The sequence below is a fragment of the Puccinia triticina genome, chromosome 11A (genome assembly GCF_026914185.1).
Source record: "Puccinia triticina chromosome 11A, complete sequence".
Classification (NCBI taxonomy): Eukaryota; Fungi; Basidiomycota; class Pucciniomycetes; order Pucciniales; family Pucciniaceae; genus Puccinia; species Puccinia triticina.
Window position 1 is genome coordinate 3,079,860 of NC_070568.1, and position 17,233 is coordinate 3,097,092.

General features: G+C 42.8%; 1 protein-coding gene across 1 annotated transcript; it reads right to left on the reverse strand.

The window, feature by feature from the left end:
- Positions 1 to 9,269: 9,269 nt before the first annotated feature.
- Positions 9,270 to 9,937, reverse strand: PtA15_11A298 (uncharacterized protein; the record flags this gene model as incomplete). Its single annotated transcript, XM_053161191.1, has 2 exons — positions 9,270 to 9,854; positions 9,929 to 9,937. The coding sequence occupies 2 exons, from the start codon at positions 9,935 to 9,937 to the stop codon at positions 9,270 to 9,272; spliced, it is 594 nt and encodes a 197-aa protein (XP_053025163.1).
- Positions 9,938 to 17,233: the final 7,296 nt, after the last annotated feature.

The following is a 17,233-nucleotide window of genomic DNA, read 5'->3' on the forward strand; positions in this document are numbered from 1 at the left end:
CACATTACTTATAGTACATTCCTTTACACCTTTATTACATATGTATATCATTAGATACAAGCTTAAGAATGTACTCTTGTTACACATCACATTACAGATAACCATAGTTAAATACAATTACCATAATGTACTGTTGTTATAAGAGTTAAGTTACATGGAAACAGTAAGATTACAGTACATTGTAATATTACTGTACACGTGAAATATCCCAAGACAGGTATCACTCATTTATCCCCTGTTACGCCTCAGTCCCTATTTACATAACATGTTGTTTATGATAAAAAATACATAAACAATACATGATGTAATCCAATTCAAAGAGCACTGAATGGAATCAATGATTGGTTATGATCAGCTAGTGTGCACTGCTACTGATCTAGGATCAGTACTGATCATTACACTGCCTTGATCATTTCCAATGTTGATCCTCATGAGGATCTGCTTCCCTTGAGCGCTTCCAGTTCCCCCCTGGTCCTGAAGCGCCTCCAAGCGCCTCATGTTCCCTCCCGCTCTTTCCCCTCTATATGAACACGCCTCCCAGGACTGTTTATCCCTCAGAATATTATTACAGCAAAGTTTAACCCATACTATAGTTAAACAGTGCTTTCATTCTCACCTATCTTTCAATTCAGGAATAACATCAACTCTTGATTACCCTTACCTTTCTGTAGGTAAAACCACAAACCCAAGTTGAGTTATTCCTTGGATGCCTATTAACACCCTGTGTTGATCTGGATGCGCCTTAATTGAGCAAGCCTCTCAGTCAAGATTACTGATAGAGTGAAACCTTTTACAGGTCTTACCACAAAACCATTGGCCCATCCTTGGCATCTTACACTATCATCTTGCTAGTAACAACCCTCTCAGACACGGTTAGTTACCTACAGGCTGACAACAATGTTGTATAGAATTCTTTTGTTTTCTAGGTACAACTGTAGGAAAAAATAGAATGAAATGATATTTCACGCAAATCCAACTCATCAATTGCTCCTGTTTACTGATTTTGATGGATAGCAAAGCAAAATTGACATTCTCAAATGTAATTCCTCTGAACAAATGGTATCCTTGTAACTCACATTATATGCCCTCATGTACAAAATTAAAGTAAAATTCAACTTGGTACTATTGGGTTTAGAATTTTGGAATGTGGTAATGTTGCAGTAAAATTAGTGAAACCGGTTTTCTTGGAAATGCAGGAATTAATTTGAATTTGGCTAAAAAAAATTGTGAAAACCCTTTTTAATAGGGTGAAAGTCTGAGTTAAGTCAAGGTTGGACTGCGGTGCCAGTCCAGTTTGGCCAGATATCCTTGCCTCCTGAAAAAAATGATCTGGCGACTTTTGCTTTTTTTGCTTTTCAAAATTCACATGTGCACATGCAAGTGAACTTTTTTGCACTTTGCTAATAGTCACCCTGATGTACGCGCGTACATTGATGTGGAAATATCACAGGATGGGCCTTTCACAGCCACATGAAAAGTAAAACCTTTGTGTTGAGACACAAATTGTCCCACTGATGTACGCGAGCACATGAGGGGGATAATATCACAGGCTGGGCCTTTTGCATCTCCATGAAAAGGACACACTGGTCATGGAGCCAAGAAAGGCCTATATTCTGGATGAGGTCTGGATGAATTCTAGATGAGTTCTGGATGATTTCTTGGCAAGTTATGGTTTATTTGAGGATGATTTACAACTGATTTCCACATCTGACTTCCAGTCTTTTTCATACCTATCCAATTTTTATTTACCAAAGGCCTCCAGCACAGTTATGGAAAAATATTACGGTAGGTCACTCCCTGGGGAGTGGGAAAATATCTACCCTGTTGCTTTCAATTGAATTTATAAAACAACATACACGTACTGAGTGCCTCTTGAAGGGCATTGTGAGATTTTTTTTGTATCCTTTGCAAGAATGCAAGCAATCCAAATGGTGAGGGGTGGCCCAACCCAAGAGCATTCCATTCAAATGGAGCCCAACCAGAGGTGTCCCCATTCAAATTTCAGGTACACTGTGTATGCTCTTCAAAGTGAATTCAGAGTGCCTTCAAATGAATTCAAAAGCCAGTCAAACTCTGCAATCAAATGAACTTTGTAGTCAAATACTTTAGATGTTTCTCAAAAACACTTCAAATTGTCTTCCAAGGCCCCTCGGAGAAAAATCCAAGTAAGCTCTTCCTCCAACAGACCTCCAAAGCACATTTGAATGGACTTTGGAATCCCACTTTGGAGCTCCTTCCTCTATTAGCTTTGTCAGCCAAGGTGATGCTAAGAGCTGGACTCTTCTGGCAACACCCAGTGATGGAAGATATGTGCAAAGAGATTCATTTGATAGAATAAAGAAGAAAGAAAGAGGAAAAATGGAGGGGTGGTTTAGATTTTGAGGGGGAAACAGGATGAGGCACCTGAAGTTCACAGACTGTGTCACTGTGAGTGAGAGAAGAAATGGTGATGATTCTCTAAGGATGAAGCTCCAGTGCAAATCTAGTGAAGACTACATACAAGATTGGCTGTGTTTAGTTGAAGCATACAATCACCATGGGAGTTTGCTCAGCACTTGCGTGCAAGTGCCATCTCTGAACTTGGTCATAGATTTGGTTGGATCTCATTTAAATTCTGGTTTGAAGACAATGTTAATGTCTGCCACAAAATATCCTGAAATGACCTGGAACAATACTTGATGTATTTTGTAATGTATGTGTAAAATGTATGCCATACCTATTCTGAAAACAAGGCCAATTTGATGAGAAGGTTTAATTTATCCTCAATTTTTACCAAAGTTTCTCCTGTTTCAAAGATCATGATTTTCAACCTCTTTTTGAACCCATGCCCTGTTGGTTTCTCAGAAACTATCTTTATATTTATTTTCAGGGAATTTACCAAAAAGCTGCCTGTTTTTCTTAAATTGTTTCTATTATAAATGGTTATAACTCATGATGGAGTGGAGGAGAATCTGAGAGGTCTGATGTTGCTATGTTACTATGGTTTTTACTTTGGCTTCCATTGACTGAGGGGCCAACTGTCACACAAACATGTAACGTGTGTGATCTTGTGTGACACATTGTGTCACACAAACGTACGCTCACACGTTTGTGTGACACACTGTTCAACAAACAACCATAGCACGCAACGCTGAGTGCCCCCGCAATACCAGGGGCTTTGGAGAATCCTTTAAGAATTTATCTGATTTTCAGTCATCTGCACACAAATCCCTTTGAGGAGATTTTCTGAAGTCATTCACAAACCCCGTGTAACCTGAGGCTCCCCTGGACTTGCCCCAGAAATTGAACTCCCTTGGGATAATTAACTTCAGCAGCTGAAGAATATGTAACATAAATTTACATATGCATGCTAGTGTGTCACTTTTTTAATCACTGAGCCAAGTGATGCCAAGCTGAGTGCGCATGCAGCACCAAGGGCTTAGATGGACCCTTCACAAATTTTATGTAATTTTGACCAACATGTAAAAAAATAATTTTAGGGAGATTTTATGAAGTCATACCCAACTCCTGGTTAATCCAAGGTTTTTTCCCCTGGAGTTGTCCCTTAAATTTAAATATGTTGCAAAATAATTCAGCAACTGGAGAATGTGTCACACAAATGTACATGTGCATATTTTTGTGACACACTAACATATATTAGGGGGGTTCACAATAGGATAAAAATAAAACTTGAGAGTCAATTTTAAGGCCTTTATCAACAACTTTTCAAAAATATGGCAGGATGTACAGGATTAGGTGTCCCCTGGCAATCAGAGGGTGTTCTTCATTTTTTTAAAAATTGTCTGTAAAGGCCTTAAAATTGGCTCTAAAGTTTTATTTTTATCCTATTGTGAACCCCCCTATTAAGCTTCTTGCAATTTATGATAAGCACATGATAAATTGAAATATGTCATTCCCATGGAAAATCCCTTGTTTCCACCAAGTATTTGATATTTCTTTGCAAGGAAGTTTCAATTTTTTTCTAAAATATTTCCAATAATACATAGAGTCAAGTTGCAGTTGCTTTCAAGTTGACTCCAAACCCATTCCAACATGCCTTAAGCTCAATTGAGAATCATCTCAACATAAATTCATCATGACTTGGGCATTTTTTGAGGTTAATCACTGCAAGAAAAACTCTAGAAACTGCTTGCAGTTGAGATGCAGCAAGCTTCAATCAAGGCTCAGCTCAAGCTGGAGTCAAGCATCCAAATTATGTGCTGGTGCACCTTGAGTGTGTACCTTGTTCAGCATTTCAACGTTGAACATGCTGTAGTGTTCATGCAGTAGGCTGAGGCAAATGAGCATCCCCCTGAGCACCCTTTTATTTTCTTTTATTAAAAACTCAATGCCCCATTGAATCCAGCCAGAATAACATAAAAAGGGTATGTACACATGAAAGGGATATGTACAGATGAAAGAAATATGTACGCATAAAAGGGGAATGTGATGAGGTGTATTAACACATAAAAGGGATATTTACACATGATGAAAGGGGTATGTATGCATGAAAGGGGTATTCATGCATGAAAGGGGTATGTGCATTAAGGGGTATTTGCACATGAAAGGGATATGTAAACATCAAAGGGGTATGTAAACCTGAATGATGAAAGGGGTATTGAAAGGGATGTAAAAAACTCAAAGGGGACATATAAACATGAAAGGGTCATGAACCCATGATGAAAGGGGTATGTACTCATTGTGAAAGGGATACATGCACATGAAAGGGATATACAAGGACCCTGGAAACCCCCTATAGAGGTGGGTAACCAAAATGTATGAATTTTTTGGCCAAAACCAAAAAGGGTACTCACCAAATATGTATGAATGGCCTTTTTTTGGCATGAGGGTATGCACGGAAAATGTACTTTTTTTCTCATGGGGTTGGGGGGTTGGTAACAAAGATTGTATGAAAGTTCAGGGTTGAGCAGAAAAGCACCCCGGTAGTCCCCCCCCCTCGGCAGCGAGCCAAGGCCAGCCAACAATTTGTTTTTTTCAACTGCCTGCCGGCAAGGAGGAGGGGTTCTAGGGGGTTTGAGAGCCCACAACTAGTAGCCGGCTTAATCCTGTTCAATCTAGATTCTACTTGAATGCACAGAAATTCAAGCTAATTCTAAAAAAGGTAGAAACATGTCCGGGCTCATCAGAGCAAATCAGAGCTCATCTAAGTTTAATTCATCTTTGTAAAAATGTTGGTCGATACTATTGTTCCAGATCTGTTTGACAAATTCTTCTCAATCTCTCTATCAGATTCACAGATACCTTGCGGAACACAAAATGACTTAATCTTTTTGCAGTTTAGCTCTCCTCCAATAATCCCTGAAGATGAAGAAGATGAGGGAATGTGGTATGTTGTGAATAAAAGCATGGATGTGGTCTTTGGTGTTGAAAACTGCAAATAAAATCTCAGGTGTGTAAAGTTTGGCATTGAAGTTGTGCTTGAGTACTTGAAGAAAGCTCGTGGTCACCCCTCTTGGAATGCAGACAAGCTCCCAATTAAAGCAGTCACAATTGATCTTTTGTGGTTTTTAATCTATTTGTTTTTCATTTTTTTTGACTTAAAATGCTCCAGCTGCCTATAAGATGCTATGCAGTGAAAAGAACAGCAAGCTGGCTGCGCAAGAAGGCCTGCTGTGGGGTTTCTGGGCCAAAAAAAAGGGTATGCACCAAATTTGTATGGAATTTTGGGCAGAGCCCTGAGCCTACGCACAAAACCGGTATGAATGCCTTGTGAAAATGTATGAATTTTGGCCAAATCTTGGATTTTTGGTTACCAACCTCTATAGGGGGTTTCCAGGGTCCTGATATACACACATGAAAGGGGTATGTGCACATAAAGGAATATGAAAGGGGTGAATGCATACAAAAGGGATATGTGCACATGAAAGGGGTATGTGCACATGAAAGGGGAATTTTTACATGAAAGGGGAATTTGCACAGGTATCAACTCCTGTACTCAGTTTTTTGTACCTAGACTCACTCTTGCATAAATTAGGCAATGTGCATGGAATCAACCAGTGCTTGATTCATGCATGAGGCACAGCTTGCCTTGAGCTCTTGCATCTCAACTGCAAGCAGTTTCTAGAGTTTTTCTTGCAGTGAATGTTCCAGGATATATCTAACAGGGTTCTTAAAAAGTATTGTGTGATGGCCAAGCAAACTCCCATGGTTAATGTAATAGATATAAGCATAAATATAGCTCAACATTAGATCCCTCCAGAGATGAGGTGGGGGCCTGCAAATCAGGGGCTCTGGTTATCCCAGAAGATAATGGGGAGCGAGTAGAATCAGGGAAGAGATTTCTACTTGCTTGGGGAATACCTTCCCACCATAATAACTAGCTCAATGAGGATACACAAAAAGGGGCAGGCTTGAGACAAAGAGTTCCTGAAAGCAAGTTTTGCTGGTTATTTGATATTGATCCAAGGTGAAGCAGAGACAAAGGCGGTCAGGATATCAAGTGGGTGACTAAAGATCTGAGGAGAAAGATTAAGAGGGAAGAACTGACCTCTTCACACATTGTTTCCTTCCCCTTGGAGCAGTTGGTCTTTGAGCCATTTGTCTGATTGACCTGAGCCTGAGGGAGTTGTACACAGTTGGAGATTGTTGTAAATATGTCTGGGTCTCTGATCATGAGAAGTGTAGTCATATTTTTATAAGTGACAGAGGGGGCCTGTTACCTATATTTCCTCAAGTCACTTGCGGGTGTTTGAGTGACATATTTTTAAAAGCTGACACCTAAGTCACTTGAGCTTGTGACACATTTGGAAACAGGGAGACCCCTGCTGCTGTAGCGGTAAAAGGCATATCTTCCGGCCTTTTCTTCTTTTTAATCTTTGATTGACAATGTGATGATATCTCAATTATATTTTCTTCATCCTTCTGGCAAAAAGATAGTTGATGATTAGGTTATACTATGAAGTCAGCCAACCAGATCAATGCTATGCACACATATTTTATTTTATTTTGTAACTATATCTCAATTCTTTATTTACAGGCCTGTAAGTGTATGCTGTGATTTTGTCACAATGGCTGATGCTGCGTAGCCAGCTGACAAGTTTGACTAGTTCTGTCAGCCGGCTACGCAGCGCAAGCCAGCGTAACACTTCTATAAATGACTAGAGGCCAAAGCGGCTACGCCGCTGCAGGGTGCAAGCCCCTCAACCCTCTTTCCCACTACTTTCCCCCAGCAAGCCTCTGCCTTCCCCCACGGCCCCAGGCAATGGCATAAAGTATCCCACTCAATTTGTGTGGGCCCTTTCAAGTCCTATGGAAACCCACTCCCATCTCCCCTGCAAGGTGCACTGCTCCGACTGCTAGCCACTCCCACCATCTCAGCAGTGTAAAATTCCGCCAACACTACAGGAAAACAGGGCCGCTGTTAGTGCCGCTATGCTAATGCTCAGATTCAGGGTGCTGTAGGGTAGCAGGCCACTGTTGCTTCTTCTCCTCTCGCAATTTGTCCTTCTGTTGAGATATGCTACTCAGAATATCCTCATGTGAGCTGTCCTGTAAACTGGCAATTGAATTATCATAATTCATGTGTTGTTTCAAACTTAGTGCATGTACATTCAATTAATTCTATTTTGATTATTATTAACCTCTGAATGTCATGGACTATATTTCCTTTCCTCCCATTGGTTGGCAGGTTTGTGGATGAAGAAGAAGTTCAACAAGCCTTGCTTGCTATCTTGAGACCAATAAAGTTTCCAGGACCTTATGAGCAAGTGCAATAGGTTTTTGACATTGGTTAGGAAATATACCCTTTGCTTTGACAGGAAGCAAGGAAAACAACAGTACAGATTCAAATCTAACCATCCTGCTGAAAAGGAAGAACATCACAACAAATTGTTTTTGAATGTAAACCAGAGGCAGCACTTGATGACTTTGAGTGTTTTTCAGTTGGTGCTCATGTCAAGCAAGTTTGCTGAAATATTTGAGATATTGCCTTAATTACTTTTGGGGACCCATGATGATGCCTGCATGTTATGCAAAATCGAATCCTTTCTTAATCAAATCAAATTTTCATTGTCCTTACAAACAACAAATAACTGTTATTGGATGCTGATAAACATTTTTGCTATATAGTCAAGAACAAAAAGTACAACAACTGTAAAATGTTGGGTGAGTGGTGGTGGATTTTGATCAATTTGATGACCACATGGACAATCAGGATGGCACACATTTGGAGATCAGCGGCAAGACCGTGACATAAATCACATTCAACTCGGCAATCTGTGCACAGACAAAAAAAAAAATGACCTGTCCTGAAAGAGAAAAAAACAAAGATTTTAGGAGGAGGTTGTTGCAATATGATTGTGGAGTGAGCGTACCCAGCCACAACTGACTTCAACTGGGTCTTGAACACTGTGAATTTTGTTAAAAGGGGCAGATGGGAGGTTGAGGAGAAGGCGTAGGTCATTGTCGAGGTCGGCGGCGGACAGGAGATTGGGTCAGATTCTCTTAATCAAAGAGGCAATGACAGCCAGGTAAGCAACCATGAGGGATTGGCAATTGGACAGGCGGAGTTAGATGCCCTCCCAGCCGGGGAAGCTTAGCTGGACCGAGCTTAACTAAGCCTCTCCGAGGAGTCGCGAAGCGTCTCCGAAGGACGGGAGGGTGCTCGCGCCCCGCGAGCACAGGGAGGGACTTGTGTTAAGTTCGTAGCTGGACGGCCTTCATGTCCTTGATCATGATGAATCTCAGGCCCGGGATGCCGAGGTCTTTGGCTGTTGAGGTGGTGTGGCGGCGGTGGGTCTTTGAGGAGGCCGTTGCAGCTGTGTTGGTCAGAAAACCAAAATTTTACTGGTGCTGTGGCTCAAAGGCCACAACTTTAGCCCACCAAAAATCTTGAATTGTTCAAGCTTAAGCGGAATCACAATATGCACCTCGAATCCCTCTGGGCCTTTTTGAATGCAATCCAAAACCTGGATTTCCCCTTATTTACATAAGCAGGTTTAGTCAGAGCTCTCCAGGGTCCTGTTGCAACCACCACTCCGCCAACCTTTGACTTTCTTTTTTGGGAATAACCTAGCCTCAATTCAAAGCATCGGGCGCCACGCTGCTCTGGAGTCCGATCAGTAATGAGTCTTTTTCTAACAGATGTTTTTCTTGTTACTATGTACACCAAGTACTTATAGGGAAAAAATCCAAATCAAGTTACGAAAAGACAACGCAAACAAAGAAAGGAGAGCAGTATTTCGTATCTTTTAAGGCGAAGGGGGGAGGGGGAGACAAGGGCCAGGGAGAAAGAGGGAGAGAGAGAGGAAACAGGATTATAAGGATTACAATTACGAATCAAAATTGTATTCAAATGAAGGAGGCAAATCAGCAATAGGACCATCTAGCAAAGCTCGATCAGGATCAGCAGCGCTTTCGGCAGCTGCGTTATTATTCGAGCCAGCTGGATTAGCGGCAGCCGCGCCCGGATTAGTGGCCGCGTTTTTTAAAGAGCTCATTTCCAAGAATTCAGCAGGCTCGTCCGGTTTACGGTCTCTCATTACTAATATGCCACCTCCAGCGCCGGTCGCGATCGAGTCGGCCTGGCTCAGAATCGCATGTGCCACGCTGGTCGAGCTACCGGTCAATCCTACCTTGTGGTGGCTCTTCTGGGTCGCCGACGATGCTAGCAAAGGTCTCACCGGGACGTATCGTGAATCATCGGGGAAGGTGATGTATGGCAGCTGAGTGGCTGTGACCCTAGAGAGGTTCGAGAGCTTGTCAATCGAACCCTCGTCCTTTCTCCGCTTTGACGATTTAGTCTCTCCGTTCTCTGTCTTCGATACGTCCATCTTTGTCGAGTCTGCTCCCGGGCCATCGTCGATCTTCATTGCATCACTTGCTTGATGTGCTGTTGGACTTTCAGGTGCCGGAGTCTAGATTCAATGCCGTTTCAGTTCAACAGCAAAGTTAGAAGATGCTGAGAATGGTTAAAGGAAGCGCCACTTACCACTTCCATATCTTCTGCATTTAATTTTTTGAATGTGTGGCGTGGGATGTTTCCTGGGTTGTTGTTTGCCAGGGCAAGGACCACACATGGTATGTATGCGGGTTGTTGGGAGTGGCGTGTTGGGTGGCGCGGCGAGGTGGAGGTGCCACCAAGGCGGTTACGGTGACATAGGAAGGCGGGTGGCGTGGCCGTGGTCTGGCTAAAGGTGCGGTGCGGTGGGGTGTTGCTGGTGGGTATATAAAGAGGAGGGGGTGAGTCGTTTGATCCTCAGGGGATTCGGTTTCGTCCGCCCCCTCCCTGGGAGGCCCCGAACTGCTTGGTTAGGCCCTCCCTGGATAGTTTACCAACCGGCCCTCTTTTGCTCGTTGCTCCGGCACAGCTGGAGGGTCATCCATAGGGCCTTTGGGCCTTTGGGGATATTTCAACGTGCCAGGCAATTTTTGCCTAATTTTGTGAGAAAAAAAACACCCCAAAACTTAGATCTGCGGGTCTAGAATTCTGTGGATTTAAGAAAGTGGGATTATAAATAATATTAGAATTAATATTTCACGGTTTTTTGTGACAGATATATATAGGATCTGTCAGCTATAATACAAATTAAAAATCATTAATTACGTCAACAAGTAATTTTTTCGCGCAGCACTTCCCCTTATAGGGTTGCGGAAAAAGTACTTGTTGGCGTAATCAATGATTTTTAGGGCCTGTACCATAGGGCATGAAAATTGAAATTTTCCAAATTTATTAGCCTCAAAATTTCTTGGGACAAAAACTGAGCCTGGCCAAAATGTAGGCTTGAGCCCAAATTTGAAGAATTTCAACATTTGAACCCTCCGCTAGTTTTCAATTTTTGTGTGCCAGGCAAAAAAAGTTGAAATTTTTCAAAATTGAGGCCCACGGTACAGGCCCTTAATATAAAGGAACGACCTGGGAGGACGACTATTATGGCAAAGCCAGTCAATACCTCTCAGGGCCCTGTGACTCAAATGGCTGATAGCAGATATAAGTAAATAGTTGCGTTGTCTCTGCCGGCCCTGTGACTCAAATGATTAAATCAAAGGCAGTGGCGACGCACCTATTTATAGCCGCGCGGGTCGACGGCATTTTGATCCACAGCACACAAATCTTTTGTTCGATTCTCCGCAGGTCCTTGGCACTCCGTTGCAGAGCACGCGGTTCTTTTGTTCCATTTCAAAGGCATTCAATTCCGGCTGCCAAAATACGACAAACAAATGTCACGACCCCCCTGATCAGATCACCCTCAACTCTGGGTTTCTATAAACGAAATGCTTCTCTCCATAACCGGTTCCAAACTCCGTTGTGATTTTCTAAAACAGACGAGCCAACAACCCGAATGCACAATTCCTGACGCCAGACGACAAAATCGGCCTAACTCTTTGTCGCAAAAGTAGTAGTTTTCCAATCCATTCACATCACAACTCACCCATTTCCATATTTGGGCAACCACTTCCAAAGCCCAACGTCCAGTGCCCGCCCCTCATGAAATAGAACCTAATAGTACTGAACTATTTGCTTTCCTGGGACTTTCAGACAATTCCAAAACCGATGAACATTGTGCACGCCAACCAGTAAGAACAACACTATTCAAGTTGACACATTCAGGCTAACTTCCATATCCAGATCATGCATGGCCCAATGCATTCGCCACTGACAAAATCAATGTGCAATTCCTCCGACAAGACACTTAGCAATCAACTGAAAAGGATACAAACTTGCCGCACACTGCCATATTGTAGGCCGCAGCGCCTTGCGTTATGAAACTACCGCGATCACCGACATGGCCAAACAGCATTTTGCTGATCATTCAAAGTTGCCTAAGGCCGGTCCTCTGATCACCGTAAGTTGAAAAACATGGGCAATACCACATCCACAATTTTTCCGTAACCGTCCTCCCCGCTTTTCCGCAATGATTTACATACCTGATTAGGAATGCTTCTAGATGATATGCTGAACAGAGTTTTTTTGGAGGCAGTTCCCACCACGTTCCGCTTTTGGCCTTGCTGCTCCGGCCCATTACCAATGTGATTTCACTTACGTGGAGATCAGATGTCTCCGAGGTTGCAGTCTTGATCACGGTGGTCATGCACAATTCTATGGGGAACGGGCAATTTTGATACCATTGAATGCAAATTTAGCGCTCCTGAACTCAACTAGCAGAACTCGGCCGCTTCTGATGTTGCAAATGGAACTTCCTGGACACAATGTTCACTCCATGATTGGTTCATAGTTACATTACCTGTCATCCGCATGTATTTGACCAAAAATGAACTTCAATCCACAACTGTTCACTATAGTAGTGATTGTTATACCTAATTTTGGATCTGTTCTTGCTACAGGACAATCTTGTTATTCCAGAGGTGAAAAGAAAAAGCTATCCACTACACTTTCACCTAGATTTATTCTAGATTCATTCAACAACTGTCACCAGGAAAAAAGAATGATCACTTGTCTGCAAGTGACATCAAAAAGTACAAAGGCCCCTTTTTACTTTGCTATGTCACTTGTTGGCAAGTGATCATTCTTTTTTCCTGGTGTGTGTTGGTTTGATAATTTCAGAAAACAAGACCACTTCCCGTTCCACTCATGGTTTTTGCCAAATCCCTCACATACAGTTTGCAAATTATGAAATATGGATGTTTAGACCATCCAGCACAACAAAAGCTTTATTCTCAATTGCCAGATCCGGTTCCAAACGCGATACACAATTTTGAATTTTGTGTATTCCTTGAATGGAATTGGACTCCAGATCAACATCACAACTGACTCCTGCAAATCTAGGTCCATAATATGCACTGTCCATGCAAGTCAATTGTGTTGATCAGTGCCATGATTGCTGAGTCCGAGTAAACATGACGGTGCCTGAGAGACATTCACTGGCACCAGTTGCCATAAATTTAATGTGGGTTGATTGTGTTGATCAGGGTCCTCATTGCCAATTCTGGGGAAGCATGACCAGAAATGAGTCTCACTCCCTAGCATCAGGTATCATACAAATACCACTGTCATGGCCAAGTAATTTCATTTCCACCCATCCATTATTTGCTTTGCCACCTGTTTGTAGCTCTACTATCTCTACCGGCAAATAAACCTCCCACAGCATATTGAAAGTCACAATGACTTTCCTGGAATTTGACCAACATCTAATAATTTTTTGGGGGAATGAAATACCTAACCATCTTGGTGACTGCAAAGATGTGTGTCTTAGATGTGATGCGCTCCACTGGACAATGGTGGGAAAAATTGCCTGATCTCCAGACCCAAGTGCTTGATTCCCAAGCTGTTGCCAGATGGGTAGCACAGTCATCCCGGTCAATTATATGTACTATCTCCTATCCCAACCACCAAAACCAGCTGCTTGTCAATACAAATTCAGGTACGCAGTACAATTTACGTCTGGACCTCTTCCTGATACTCATCCAGTATTATTGAATTGTGCAAAACTTCAGAAATAAATCTGTGGGTACAATAACACATTATCCTTTGGGCCATTGGGAGCAGAAGTGGACTGTTTAACACAAGTTTGCAAGTCAAGGGAACTATTTACATGATACACATACATAGTGCCATTTGTAAACTTCCATTTTGGTTCAGTTCACGCGGCGCAGCCGCAAGTTCCCTAGTATATATAAATACACGGACTTACTTTGCGCACTGCAAAAAACTCTTTGCGCAGTGTGGGGGTCGTTGTCTCGACGTCCCACCCCCAGTGCGCGCTTCCGCCACGGCTCTTCGCGCACTGTGCATTCCGCCAAAAAAACGGCTTACTTTTCTGGAGATATTTTTTTATGAGTCAATAGAACGACCTTTTATGACCCCCCCAAAAAATAATCAAGTCATTTGGTGGTCTCCTTGAGCCTAGAGAAAATTGAGATGAAAGAATCATATTTTAACGGACTTACTTCGCGCACTGCAAAAAACTCTTTGCGCACTGTGGGGGTTGTTGTCTTGATGTCCCGCCCCCAGCAATGCAAAAAAAACTTGGTCAACTGCTTGCAGTTGACATGCAGGATACTCAAGCCAAGCTACCATTGTAACTCCACCTGAATGCACAAGTGCCTTTGCTGGCACAGTCACTGTGCAAGGTGCACAGTGACTGTGCATTGATGCTTTGGTTGAGTCAAACCTTGGGTAAGGCTGGTGTAACACCACAAGCTTCCTCAGAGTTACCGCATGTCAACTGCTCACAGTTGACACAGTTTTTTTTGCAGTGCAGTGCGCGCTTCCGCCACGGCTCGTCGCGCGCTGTGCATTCCCCCAAAAAAACGGCTTACTTTTCTGGAGATATTTTTTGATGAGTCAATAGAACGACCTTTTATGACCCCCCCAAAAAATAATCAAGTCATTTGGTGGTCTCCTTGAGCCTAGAGAAAATTGAGATGAAATAATCATATTTTGTTGCGGCAGGGACCTGTGATATCGCTTCCTGTGCCCCAGTAGCCCCAAAAATTTTACAGTGTCATGGTAAATCTGCAAATTCATGATTTGATAATTTTCAGAATTTTTCTCAGAGATATAAGGGGTGCGCGGCAGGCTTAGTAGGAAAATTACTGCTAACTGTATAGCTTTTTTGTTACACACCCAAACAGTCCCAAAATTTCAGAAATGTTTTCATTGTGGATAATCCCCGCGCCATAAATTTCTTGGCAATAGTGTGTCATGATAACATGAGATATAAGGGGTGCGCGGCGGGCTTAGTAGGAAAATGACTGCTAACTTATCTCATGTTTCAATGACACACTATTTCTAAGAGCTTTATGGCGCAGAGAATATGCAAAATTGAAACATTCCTGAAAATTTCAGACTGTTTCAGCGTGTAACAAAAAATCTATACCTGTAGCAGCCATTTTCCTACTAAGCCCGCCGCGCACCCCTTATATCTCATGTTATCATGACACACTATTGCCAAGAAATTTATGGCGCGGGGAGTATCCACAATGAAAACATTTCTGAAATTTTGGGACTGTTTGGGTGTGTAACAAAAAAGCTATACAGTTAGCAGTAATTTTCCTACTAAGCCTGCCGCGCACCCCTTATGTCTCATTTTATCATGACACAATATTGCCAAGGAATTTATGGCGCGGGGAGTATCCACAATGAAAACATTTCTGAAATTTTGGGACTGTTTGGGTGTGTAACAAAAAAGCTATACAGTTAGCAGTAATTTTCCTACTAAGCCTGCCGCGCACCCCTTATATCTCTGAGAAAAATTCTGAAAATTATCAAATCATGAATCTGCACATTTACCATGACACTGTGAAATTTTTGGGGCTACTGGGGCACAGGAAGCGATATCACAGGTCCCTGCCGCAACAAAATATGATTATTTCATCTCAATTTTCTCTAGGCTCAAGGAGACCACCAAATGACTTGATTATTTTTTGGGGGGGTCATAAAAGGTCGTTCTATTGACTCATCAAAAAATATCTCCAGAAAAGTAAGCCGTTTTTTTGGGGGAATGCACAGTGTGCAAAGAGCCGTGGCGGAAGCGCGCACTGGGGGCGGGACGTTGAGACAACAACCCCCACAGTGCGCAAAGAGTTTTTTGCAGTGCGCGAAGTCCGTAAATACATATAAATATAAATACTTAATAATGTTCATATAGTTTAAGTTGATATTAATCCTTAAACTAGTGAGTATTTGAAATATATTCCAGGTGAATAATAAACTATACCCGGGTGCGCGAGCTACATGTACCCCTGTCAAGGACATTTAAGTGACAGGTGTCACCTATCCGGTGACTTTCAAGAACTAAGAGATCCTCCCCAACTAGGATCCTCTCAATAATAACTGCCCCATCCAAGCGTGCGATAATCTCAATACCATCCGCCCCATCCAAGCTCAAGAGTAATAACCGATTGACATAGACCGCCCCATAGAAATGAGCTACTAAGACGGACGGAAAGACTAGTTACTAAGGAGAGCAAGATACTATTTAAGGAGGTCAGTTATTCCTCTATTCTCACTCTCCTCAGCTTAGACATACAAAACAATAATCCAACTACTTTCTTGACTCGTCTCTTTATACAGATTTCAATCAATTCAGCAGTTGGCTTTCTTTCAACTCAAGCCTGTTGTCCTTCCGAGTGCGCTCCGATATTGAGAGAGGTTCTTTATTAGTAAGTAAAAAACCCTTCTCTATATATATTGCACTCTTCCTCTACTTCCTGGGAACAAAACTACCCCTGCATAGCAGGCCCCAGTCATCTTTTGAGGGATCTAAACAACACCTGCTTGCAGGCCCCTGCTTTAAAAAATATTTCTTTTATTTTTTATTTCTTTGAAATAAAACAAAAACATCCCTTTTTTTTACTATCACCCGGTGTTGCTAGAAGAACTCAGTTCTTGGCATCACCAAGGCTGACAAGTTCTGCAACCTCCCAGGACCCTGGACCCCCCCCCCCCCCCGCAAATGTGGGCAATGCAAAATCTGGAATTGGATGGTGTCCTTTGGCCCAATGATCCATACAGCATTGTGTGTATGCTTGAGCCAAAATCCCCCCCCCCCCCAGGGAAATAATACCCTGATGAAAAGCCGCGTTCTGCGGGTACATAGTATGTAGCAGATTTATCTAAATTTTGGCAGAAATCTCATGCATTAATCATGCCATTCTTTTGGGTTTCAATGCCCTGTGCCCATTCATGCCATTTTGCATAAAAATGTGAAAAATTCATACATTTACATGTCCCGCCTATAGCAGACTTCGGGGGTTTCCAGAGTGCTGACATCCCTCTCGCTGGCAGCAACTTGGATAGATCTCCGAACTGCCTTCAGACATCCTTTGTAGTTTTGTGTCCGCCGTGTAGAGACTTGCCTTGGCGGTGGCCATGTTGCGGCTCCAGACGCCACCTTAATCGGATCCCCCACACAGGCCGCATGGACAATCTGGCACGGGACGTGGTGCGCCCAAGCGCTGTTGGCAGCGCAGCGAGAAGAGGATTATTTAGGGGAGACGGGGATGGACTACTAGACGACAAATCGAGGCCGAGATCTCTGGATGCGTATACGTATGAGGCGGTCTCCAAGCGCGCGAAGCGGACGGGTGTGTTCGAGGGGGTAGGGAGGATACACAAGAAGCAGGGAACAGATGCAAGCAGAGCAGGACTGGAAGAGCAAGAAAATAAGTCAAAAAAGACACACACACACACACCGAATAGGACGAAACGCGAGGGGGCAGAAGCGGAAGGAGTGTGGAGTACATATTATGTGGGGGGATGGGATGATAGGATAGTCGATAACGATATTGTACAGGTGCGTGGAGGAGGGGCTGGCGAAGCGAGGAAGCTGGA